This window comes from Myotis lucifugus, unplaced genomic scaffold (assembly GCF_000147115.1).
Source record: "Myotis lucifugus unplaced genomic scaffold, Myoluc2.0 scaffold_704, whole genome shotgun sequence".
NCBI classification, from domain to species: Eukaryota; Metazoa; Chordata; class Mammalia; order Chiroptera; family Vespertilionidae; genus Myotis; species Myotis lucifugus.
The window spans coordinates 1-10904 of NW_005871752.1; the positions used below are offsets into that span (position 1 = coordinate 1).

General features: G+C 60.2%; 1 protein-coding gene across 1 annotated transcript; it reads left to right on the forward strand.

The window, feature by feature from the left end:
• Nucleotides 1-48: 48 nt before the first annotated feature.
• IL6ST (interleukin 6 signal transducer) lies at nt 49-8330 on the forward strand (the record flags this gene model as incomplete). Its single annotated transcript, XM_014447732.2, has 7 exons — nt 49-296; nt 471-629; nt 887-1033; nt 1295-1435; nt 3544-3640; nt 4945-5026; nt 5742-8330. Coding segments are annotated over 7 exons (1564 nt in total), but the record flags the coding sequence as incomplete, so codon positions are not given.
• Between the last annotated feature and the right edge of the window lie 2574 nt (nt 8331-10904).

The window sequence follows — 10904 nt, forward strand, 5'->3', positions numbered from 1 at the left end:
CCGCTCCTTGGCACCAGGGGTGGCCTGTACCCGCTCCTTGTGCACCAGGGGTGGCCTGTACCCACTCATTGGCACCAGGGGTGGCCTGTACCCGCTCATTGGCACCAGGGGTGGCCTGTACCCACTCCTTGGCACCAGGGGTGGCCTGTACCCGCTCATTGGCACCGAGGGTGGCCTGTACCCGCTCCTTGGCACCAGGGGTGGCCTGTACCCGCTCATTGGCACCGAGGGTGGCCTGTACCCGCTCCTTGGCACCAGGGGTGGCCTGTACCCGCTCATTGGCATGAGGGTGGCCTGTACCCGCTCCTTGGCACCAGGGGTGGCCTGTACCCGCTCCTTGGCACCGAGGGTGGCCTTGGACTCTCGTGCACAGTTACCCTCTGAGCTGGAACCCAGTGCACAGAGGCAGGGCTTCCTTCAGAAGCTGCAGGTTTAGAGAAGCCCGTGAAGCTATGATGTGACATGAGCAGTGGAGTCAGACACTCTCCTTGTGAGAGAAACAGCGCCTGGTTCCTTCTCTCCTCCAGGGAGCCTGGCAGAGAGCACCTGCTACCTAATCACGGTCACCCCGGTGTACAGCGACGGGCCGGGGAGCCCGGAGGCCGTGAGGGCGTACCTCAAGCAAGCCCGTAAGTCCCCCGTCCGCCCCCCCAGTCTGTCCCTGAAGCAAGCCTGTAAGCTCCCTGCCCGTCCCCCCGTCCGTCTCCCCCCCACCCCCCCGTCCATCCCTGAAGCAAGCCTGTAAACCCCCGTGCCCGCCCAGGAAGGTGTGAGCAGAGCCGCTGCAGGCCTTCCCGTCAGGCTGGCTCAGCTGTCCAGGGAGCTGTGGTGAAGTGTCACTAAAGCCTAATGGCGTCCAGTTAGCAAATGACCGTCCTCTCTGCAGCGCCTTCCAAGGGCCCTATCGTGCGGACGAAGAAGGTGGGGAAGAACGAAGCCGTCCTGGAGTGGGAGCAGCTCCCTGTCGACGTGCAGAACGGCTTCATCAGGAACTACACCATCTTCTATAAAACCAGCCTGGGAAACGAGACCGGTAACAGACGCCAGTTCCCCGGGACCCACCCCTTCCTCCTGGCTCTGAGCCGATTAGGTCTCTCCTCCTCCTGCCGCCCCTCCCCGGGGGCGGGCCCTCCGCAGACGCAGGCTGCCCAGGGCTGCCTCCGGGCCTGTCGCCTCAGCTAGGAACGTTGTTTTGGGTAAAATAACCCCGTTCCTGTTGATACTTCCCTGTCGGATGTAGGCGGGGAGGGGAGCAGAGGCCCGAGCAGCTGACTGACCTGTCGGTTTCTTCCAGCCGTGAACGTGGACTCCTCCCACACGGAGTACACGCTGTCCTCGCTGACGAGCGACACGCTCTACATGGTGCGCATGGCGGCCTACACGGACGAGGGCGGCAAGGACGGCCCCGAGTTCACCTTCACCACCCCCAAGTTCGGTGAGGAGCGACAGCCTCCCCTTTCTGGCTCATCCGCCTGAAGGGCTGTCTGTGCTGGAATCTTGTTAAAAGTCCATCTTTGGGTTCATAGGAATGAGGTTCAGAAATTAGACATTTATGCTATGATCTGTTTTAGTTGTTTCTTTAAACGATAGAAAATGGTTTTCCTGACCTTTTTTGTTCTATTAACTGTTTCTGACTGGTTTCACCTGGACCCTAAAAACGCCCCAAAGCTGGCTGCCTTCCTCAGTGGCTCGTTTCTTCGCTGGCGGATCGTGGGCGGTCTGTCTGCTGTCCCTGCTTTTATGGCCAGTGCTGGGGGCCTGGTCTGCCCCTGCGGGCCCCACTCACCCCTGCAACCCAGCTTCACAGACTCCCCTTCCCACCCAGGCTGAAGCCTGGCTGTCGCTCAGGAGCCTTTGTGGTCTGGTCTTTGTGCCTCTGTCTTTCCCGATCTTCCTAGTTCTCAGTCTGACTCCCGTGGCCTCTCTGTCCTCAAAAATGCCTCTTCCCTTGGTTCTTCTAACCCAGTGGTCGGCAAACTCATTAGTCAGCAGAGCCAAATATCAGCAGTACGACGACTGAAATTTCTTTTGAGAGCCAAATTTTTAAAACTTAAACTATATAGGTAGGTACATTGTTATTAACCTACCTGTATGTATAGTCTAAGTACTGTTGATATTTGGTGCCTCCCCCCCCCCCCTGTGCATCCCGCAGCCCAACCGACCGACACCCCCACTTCTTCTAACGCCACTTCTTCAAAATGAACTCGCCCAGGCCGAAAACCGACTTCTGCGCATGGGCCACTAAGTGTCAATCGCACTGTACGTGCACCCGCACATGGTATTTTGTGGAAGAGCCACACTCAAGGGACCAAAGAGCCGCATGTGGCTCGAGAGCCACAGTTTGCCGACCACGGCTCTCACCCCTTTGTTGCCCAGGTAGCCCTGTGCCTCCTTGTCCGCCTCCCCCTCGCCGCCTCCCACCCGGTCCCCTCGCTGCCTCCCGCCCGGTTCCCTGTCCGCCTCCCGCCACCTCCCGCCAGCATGTGAGCGCTGTCACGGGCCGCCTGCTGTGAGCGGCGTGGCTGGGATGGGCCACAGGGATGGGGAAACAGCCGTGAAGTGTGGAAAGGCTGGAACAATGGGATGGTGTTCATCTCTCCCAATAGTCCAGGCACCTCACAGAGATATTGGGGCACTTCCAGGCTGTTCGGGCGCCAGATGTTGGGGTCCATCCCCAGCAGGTCCAGGGATCCCCAAAGGTGTGGACGGAGTCGGCAATGAAGGAATGACAGGGAGGCAGCATTCAGTTGATCAGCAGCCTAGCCAGGATCTCTAGCCAGGATTTCCAGCCAAGTTCTGGTCAGGATCTCCAGCGAAGTTCTGGTTAGGTTCTCTTGCCATGTTCTCTTGCTAGGTTCTCCAGCCAAGTTCTGTAGCCAGGTTTTCCAGCCAGGTTCTATCCAGGTTCTCCTGCCATGTTCTGTCTAGGTTCTCCAGCCAGGTTCTATAGCCAGGTTCTGTCCAGGATCTTTTACCATGTTCTCTCCCTAGATTCTGTCTCTAGGTTCTATCTAAGATCTCCAGCCAAGTCCTGTCTCTAGGTTCTGTCTTAGACACTTCACGATAATTAACATCTATGTTGTTCTTCTGACAGTATTTATTAAGTTCTTCTATGTAGAAACCTACTCAAAGATCATCGGCCATTTCTTCTTCCAGTGACCCGTTCTTAAGTTTTTCAAGAGTTAATTTGGCTGCAGCATTTTTTGCTTCCTTCTTTGATTTGCCTTTAACTTCTGGAAATTCTCTCCCATTTAATATAACTTGAATTGTAAACCTTAAGTCATGTGGAGGTCAGTGCGTCCCCCACATACCTGGTTCCCCGTGCACATAGGGGCGCGTTTACCTGCATCTGGTCACGCACAGTAGGGCTGTCTGATCAGGCATCACCTCCGTTCAGGGCCTGTGCTGTAAGGATGCCGACGCCCCCAGCTGTGCAGGGTGGTCTGTCGGGCTGTGGAGCGGGTCTGCGTGCGCAGCCCGGGTGGCGGGAAGCGTGTCTCCTCGGCATCGCTGAGCCCTGTCTCCTCTCCCGTCCCCTTCCAGCCCAGGGCGAGATCGAGGCCATCGTGGTGCCTGTGTGCCTGGCGTTCCTGCTGCTCACGCTGCTGGGCGTGCTGCTCTGCTTCAACAAGCGGGACCTGTGAGTACCCCGTGCGCACCTGCTCCTGGCAGCGTGTCTGACGGCTCTCCCCCGGCTGCGTGTCTGACGGCTCTCCCCTGGCTGCGTGTCTGACGGCTCTCCCCCGGCTGCGTGTCTGACGGCTCTCCCCGGGCTGCGTGTCTGACGGCTCTCCCCTGGCTGCGTGTCTGACGGCTCTCCCCTGGATGCGTGTCTGACGGCTCTCCCCTGGCTGCGTGTCTGACGGCTCTCCCCTGGCTGCGTGTCTGACAGCTCTCCCCTGGCTGCGTGTCGGACGGCTCTCCCCCAGTGGCGTCCTGAGGGCCAGCACTGCTGTGACTCACGCCTTCTCGCTGCGGAGCAGTGTCCTGGGCACGGTCCGTCCGCGTCAGCCCGCACGCTGTGGCGGAAGCTCCGGGGTTTCTTTGAGGGTGGCCGCTGTGAGCGACGCGTCTTGGCGTCACGTGTTACGTTAGCGAGGAGGGTCGCCGGGTGGTGTGGCAGGTGCACGTCTAACTTTATCAGAAACTGTCACCCGTTCTCCAGGCTCAGGGACGTGCTTGCTCGCCCGGTGGCTGTGGGTTAGTGGGCGTGTTACCCCCTTATGGGAGGGTTCCTGTGGGAGTGGGTTGGCTCCTTTTTAAACGTCTGATGGGATTTACAGGGGTCGCCCTCGGGGTGAGGTTCTCTCTTGGGGAGAACTTGCTTTTTGCGCAGATGGGGCGAGAGGAGTGTGTCTCAGTCGGCTCGTGGCTGGTCTGTGGGCCGAGGTGGGAGCCCTCTGCCCACACTTCCTGGTTGTGCGGGGAGGCAGCCTGGAGGTCCCTTCCCTCACGCGACCGCTCCCTGCAGAGCTGGGCCCTGACCGGGCAGGGCCTGTAGAGGGAAACGCACCTGAGGAGGCCTGTGATGATGGGATCTCCTTACTTAGGTATTTTCAGTTCTGTTCCTCTTTGTTCCTTTCCTGGTGCCCAGCTGAAACTGCGTCTGTTGTCTGACAGTGGGAAGTTGAGCGGTTTTCTCTGCTGCCATCGGAAGGGGCTGAGCTGCCGCACGTTGTGACCTGGCGACGCTCGGCCATGGTCTCGGTGCAGGATTGGCCTGAGGTTTTCCTGGTGGAACGTCGCTGACCGGCTTAGCTTGTTGGCGGCCTTGCGTCACGACAGGGCGGCGGTCCTCCTGTCACATGGTGCTGCTCGGCGGCTGCAGGCCTTGCTCAGTGGCTTTGGGTTCAGCGGGTGCTGTTGGGGGGAGTGTGTCTGGGCTCAGGGACCCCCTCGTGTGCTGCCCGTGGCCCCTCACCAGCCGTGTCTCCTTCCCTCCAGGATTAAGAAGCACATCTGGCCCAACGTCCCCGACCCGTCCAAGAGCCACATCGCTCAGTGGTCGCCGCACACGCCGCCCCGGGTAAGACAGAGGGCAGATGAGGGCACGGTTGTGGGGTCAACCTAGAGCTAACCAGGTGGATCCAAAAGTAAGTGGAGCCAGAATAGCACACGAATGAGAATCGTAACCAGCATTTCACGTGATGCCGTTACCCCTGGAGCACATTCATGCTGACACGTGGGTGTCGGCCACAAGCCGCCTGGTACTGCAGCGCGAAGCTTACAGGTGTCGGTTCCGCCCCGCGGGTGGGCATTCAGCCTCGTGTCCCCATCGGCCTGCGCAGCCGGCGCGTTCCCGCGCTGACGGGCGGTTTCCTCCTGGATCCCGGGAACCTCCCTGGAGGGAGGGATCTGTGTGTGCTGCCTTCCCTCCTCGGACTCGGAGTTAACAGGCTGACATGTGTAGTGTGTGTATGTTCTGTGGAACCTGAGTCATTTGAGTTTGTTTTTTCTGGATGTTTCTAGTTTCTTGGTCCCATTGGCCCTGGGCCGCCCCGTCCGGGCGTGGAGAGCGAGTGCTGCTATGCCAGCAGCGTGGGCTGGGCTCTGACGAGGCGCAGCCGGGGCCCACAGAGAATGTCCCCGTAGCTGGATCCGGGCGCTCGTGGCCGGTGGCGGAGTGGTGTCACCTCCGCCAGCCACGGGCGCTCAGAGACGCAGGCTGGCTCCGCCCTCGCGTGTGCCTGCAGTTCCTGAGTGACGGGTCGTAGTGACAATCCATCCTCTCCCCCCCTCAGCATAACTTCAACTCAAAAGACCAGATGTTCTCGGACGGCGCGCTCACGGACCTGAGCGTGGTGGAGATCGAGGCGAGCGACAAGAAGCCGCTCCCGGAGGAGCTCAAGGCCCTGGACCTGTTCCGGAAGGAGAAGCTGAGCACGGGCGGCCACAGCAGCGGCATCGGCGGCTCCTCGTGCATGTCCTCGCGGCAGAGCCTGTCCAGCGGCGACGAGGCCGAGGCGGCGTCCGCGCAGAGCGCCGTGCAGTACTCCACCGTGGTGCACAGTGGCTACCGCCACCAGGTGCCCTCCGTGCAGGTCTTCTCGCGCTCTGAGTCCACGCAGCCCCTGCTCGACTGCGAGGAGCGGCCCGACGAGCTGCCGCCGGGGGACGGCACGGACCCGCTGCCCCGACAGCAGTACTTCCAGCAGAGCTGCAGCCAGCCCGAGGCGGGCCCCCACGGCCCAGCAGGACGGCCGCAGCCGGGCGCCCCGGCCGGCGAGGACCCTGTTGGACCCGTGCAGCCGGGGTCTGGGCAGCTGCAGGCGTTCCAGGAGGTCCCTGCGGCAGACGCCTTGGGTCCAGGGGCCCAGGGGCCAGAGAGGTTGGAGATGGGTGGGGTGGAGGCCGCGCTCGACCTTGACGAGGGGCTGCCGAAGAGCTACCTCCCGCAGACGGTGCGGCCCGGCGGCTACGTGCCCCAGTGAGGCGCCCACAGGCCGCGGACATGGCCAGTCTGGGCCTCAGATCCACGGAGTCCCACTCACTGAGGTGACAACGCGCCTTGTGGACAAGCGTGTCCTGTCCTCCGTTCCAGACCCTGATCCACTCACACACTACACGCCGGCCCCCCGTGGGGCTGCCACGGCCTCGGTGCCCGAGGAGCAGGCTCAGGGCGCCAGGACCCTCTGCCAGGGCGCCAGGGGCGGTGACACGCACCGCTGTGCTGAGGGCTGGGGGTGACGGTCAGGCGCGGTCCCACCCTCCCCGCGGCCCCAGAGCTCGCCCAGCGGCACAGCTGGACGGCCTTTGTGCTCTGACCCGGAACCGGCTCCCGTGCGATCACAGCACAGACTCGCCCCCGGGACTGATGCTGCCGCAGCCACAGGAGGGGGTTCTGGAGTTCAACTTGCAAATTGAAAATAGGTTTTGAACCTTCTGTCATCAGTCGCCTGATGAGTTTTTAGAACGTTCCTGTCCCTGCTCACAGCCTCCTGCAGCGTCTCAGACTCGGCCGTGCCCAGAGGGACGGGCCCGGCTGTCTGCGCCCACGCCGCCCGCAGCCACGTGCCAGCCTCCCGCGTGAACGTGTTGCCCTTGCGGGTCTCGGGCTCAGGCGGTGCCCTCGGCCCCGAGGACGGGACGGGGAGAGGCTGCGGTCCCGTCACCACAGAGCGGAGCCCCCTGGGGGCTGGCAGGGGAGGGGGCACGGGGGGGGGGGGGGCACGTGCTCTTTGCTGCTTCACACACCACCAGAGAGGAGGAGACTCGGTCCTGACGGTGAGAGCAGCCGCCTCGACGGGAGGCCGTCTGAAGGTCACCTCTAAGGTGGAGCAGTAAACGTCTAAGGCATGTTTGGGGGTAAACGCCAACGGGCCCCAGTTTAAAACGTTGCTAATAAGTGCCAGCCCCCTCTCGGGAGCTGTAGCTTTGCTGGGAGGGTCTTGCCTGGATAGTGAGGACGATCGGGGGGCGTGATGAGATGCAGGAAGAAGGTCTGCAGTCCTCCGTCGTCCTCTCTCCGGGTCTCAGAACCAGCTCCCAGACCGTGCACTTCCGTCCAGTGGACGAGGCGACGGCCGCAGTGCCAGGCAGTGAGCTTCCCGAGCGGAGGCCCCTGTGACGACTGCCGGGCGCTTCTGGGGGTCATGTTCGTCCTGTTGCCCAGGCGAGGTCACTTCGAAAAGGTTTTTGCACTTTTCTGTGAATCGAGAAGATGGAGCCACTAAACGGCAAGGTATCCAGAGAGAGCCCAAAGCAGGATGGTCCCAGTTCCCACGACGCCGTGAGCCAGCGGACCCGGGCCTGGCCCTCCCGCTGGTCCCGGCAGCCTCTCCCCGGACCGTGGGCAGAGTGCAGGCGGACGTCAGCAGGGTCTGGGCCACATGTGGCATCTTTTGGATTCATTATTTTTCATGTGTTTTTCATGTGCTACTGGTGTGTGCGTTGGCGGGTGGCCTCGTGCTGCGTGAAAAGCACTTGAGGCCACAGGGTGCCCGTCTCTGTCCCTTAAGCCCAGCCGTGGTGAGTGAGGACTCCACGCGTCCAGGGCTGACCACCAACACCCTGGGTGTCACAGATAAGGGGGCGTGTTAAGGTCAGTGTCTAAGTCCTTCGGTCTCAACACGCGTGTGTGAACAGTGGGCGTGGTGTGCCTGGGCCGTGTGCTGTGTCCCCTGCACCGGCCCCGCCCGCCCAGGACACCCGCTGCCCCCACTGGCTCGTAGCCAGGCCGGTCTGGCGTGTTGTCCGTGTTTTTCCTCTGCAGGAGCTGCATGTGCTCATCGTAACCAGCTGTTTTATGTTGACGTAACTACATGTATCCTAAGTGTACTCTCACGTATCGCCTGTCACCTCCAACGTAGGCAGTAAACCTGTTCACTCTGTGTCGCTGCCGCTGGATGTCGTGGGGGGGCTGGGGTCCCGCCGTCGGGGCTGGGTCTGTGCTTGTTCGATGCCCGTTCAGCCGAGGATGGGACTCGGCAGGGGCTGGGCTGCGTGGCCTTCGGGCCGGTAGCAGGACTCGGAGACGCAGCCCACGCCAGGGTTCCCCAAAGGACCCCGCGGCCCACCCCGAGGGAGTGTTTTCTTACCCCATTGACGGACCCCATTGAGAACGGAGGTGCAGCGCCACCTTGTGGCCAGTATGTGCCCAGCTGCCTCCAAGCTGCCCAGTGGGGAGCCTCAGCCACCCCACCTGGAGGGACTGGGCCGTCCGCGCTGCTCGTCCTCACACTGTGGTTCCACCTAGAATGTGCCGTGTCCAGAGGGAACCCCCACCCGGACCAGGTCTCCCTCACACGGCCTGAAGGTCACACACGTGACATCGGGCCTGGGTGGGGGCTCCTGCGTTTCAGCCCCATGTCCGGCTGAGGCTCCCTGGGCTCCCTCTTGTCTCGCCCCCATTTCTGTTACGGACCCTGAGTCCAAAGTGACCGCAGCTCTCCCGCCGCGCAGCCCCCGCAGCCCAGGGAGAGGGCGGCGTCAGCGTTTCTCTCTCATACAGAACATCCCTCCATGCTTTCAACATGGACAGCCCGGCCGCAGGCTGCTGTCACCCACCTTCAGGCCCAGCTGTGGCTCATTAGTCACCAGAAGGGGGGGCAGGAGGGGAGGAGAACGTGGCTCACCGAGTGGGCAGCAGCCGCTCCCGGCGCTCGGCTCTTGGTGGCCAGGGACACCTTGGAAAGGCACATCTCCGAGAAGCTGCCTGTGTGCCATGGCCCACAGCTCACGGCCCACGAACCACGGCTCACGGTCCATAGCCCACGGCCCAGCACAGCTCACAGTCCACAGCCCAGCACGTCCCTTCTCGGGTGGGAGTGACTTCCGCTAACGGTTTTACAGACGAGGCTTAGCTTCGTGTAGAACCTGGAGAGTCAAACCCTCTTTCCCATCTATTCCTTCGACTACGGCTGTCATTTCCCGTCAGAAAACTGCCTGGAATTGTCTTATGCTTGAACTTTTTAGGGCGAATTACCCCACTTACAGGGTTTGGACGTATGTGGTTTATGACCTGGGACGCACGGGGATAACATGGTGAGTTAGGGGGAGCCCTCCCACAGAGTGGGCGGAAAACGCCCAGTTCCTGCCACCTGCCCCTCTGCCAGGCCTGGGACAGCCTTAAGGCCATGCCGCCACCAGGAGCAAACACGGGGTGGGCCTCGCTGGCCTCAGGCCATGGTCCTGCCGGGCCGTGTCACGGGTATCGGCCTGAAGCTCTGGAGCTGGTTCTGTCGGCCTCCGGGAGGGGCCGGCGAAGGGGGAACCCAGCAACCTCCGCACGGCGGCCTCGGGCAAGGGGGCGTCCGCTAAAGCCAAAAGGCCGTTACATCCTCAGGCAGGTTTTCCGCATGCGTACGCTAAAAAATTGACGAGTTAGTTTACCTGTTTTCATGTAGACGTTTGTGTGATTAAAATTAGGCATATTTAGGAAGTTAAATGTCACGGGAGAGCTTTCTGTCACACTGTGGTTTTACGTTTCTACCGGATGGGTCTGCGGAATGTGGGCATCCCCCAGTCACCGGGCCTGAGCAGATGCGTGCGGCTAGGACGCGCTTGGCGCACGTGGGAACGGCACGGGCTGCGGCACGATCACCAGCTACCCATTCCCAGAACATGTTTGAGAGCAGTGACTCGGGGATTTGAGTAGTTGTAGATATATAATACTCAATGTCAGCGAAATTACTACAGTACTTTTACCAACATATGGCCTATTAGCTAAAATTTGTTAAAAACAACAGTGAATTAGTAACAAAACAAAACAAAACCCTGTTAATTTAATTATACGCAAATCTTGGTTAAAAGCATTTTAAAATTACCAGGGTGTTAATTTTCATCTATGACATAAGGACCGGAAGTTAGGTCTTTAAATTCCAAAGTCCATTAAATCCAGTCTGTTAAACCAAGGTCTGCAAAATCGAGGGTTTCCTGTATTTAAAGTGAAAAGCAGCTCAAAGGCACGGAGATTCTGACAACAGAAAACAGTTTTGCACAAGCGTGGAAAGAGTGAAGGGGCAGGCAGTCGCTGTGGGTTCTGCCTGTTTTAATCCCTTACTAACGGGAGACAGGCAAGGAGCCTGGAGAACCAGACTCCACGGAGAGAACTGCAGAAGGACACACCCCGGTGCAGGGGAGGGCGGTCCCCTGTGAGCCCAGGGTCCACGGGGGCCACAGGCTGCTGCCGGTGTAGAGTGAACATATACACACCACCTACCAGACACCGATTTCCGGTCATTAAAACCTAAAAAATTTTGAGGAAAATATTAGAATAACATACAGACTCACAGGTTCAGAGAAATGGAACCACCTCGGGCAGGTGGCTAACAAATACCAGCTCAGGGTTCCCACTCGATCAAATCCCCAATGACGTACCCTGCATCAATCAAAAGAATAGAATGGCACCCCCAACCTACAACATAGGAAAACAAAACATAATTCTAACTCTAACCATAATCCTA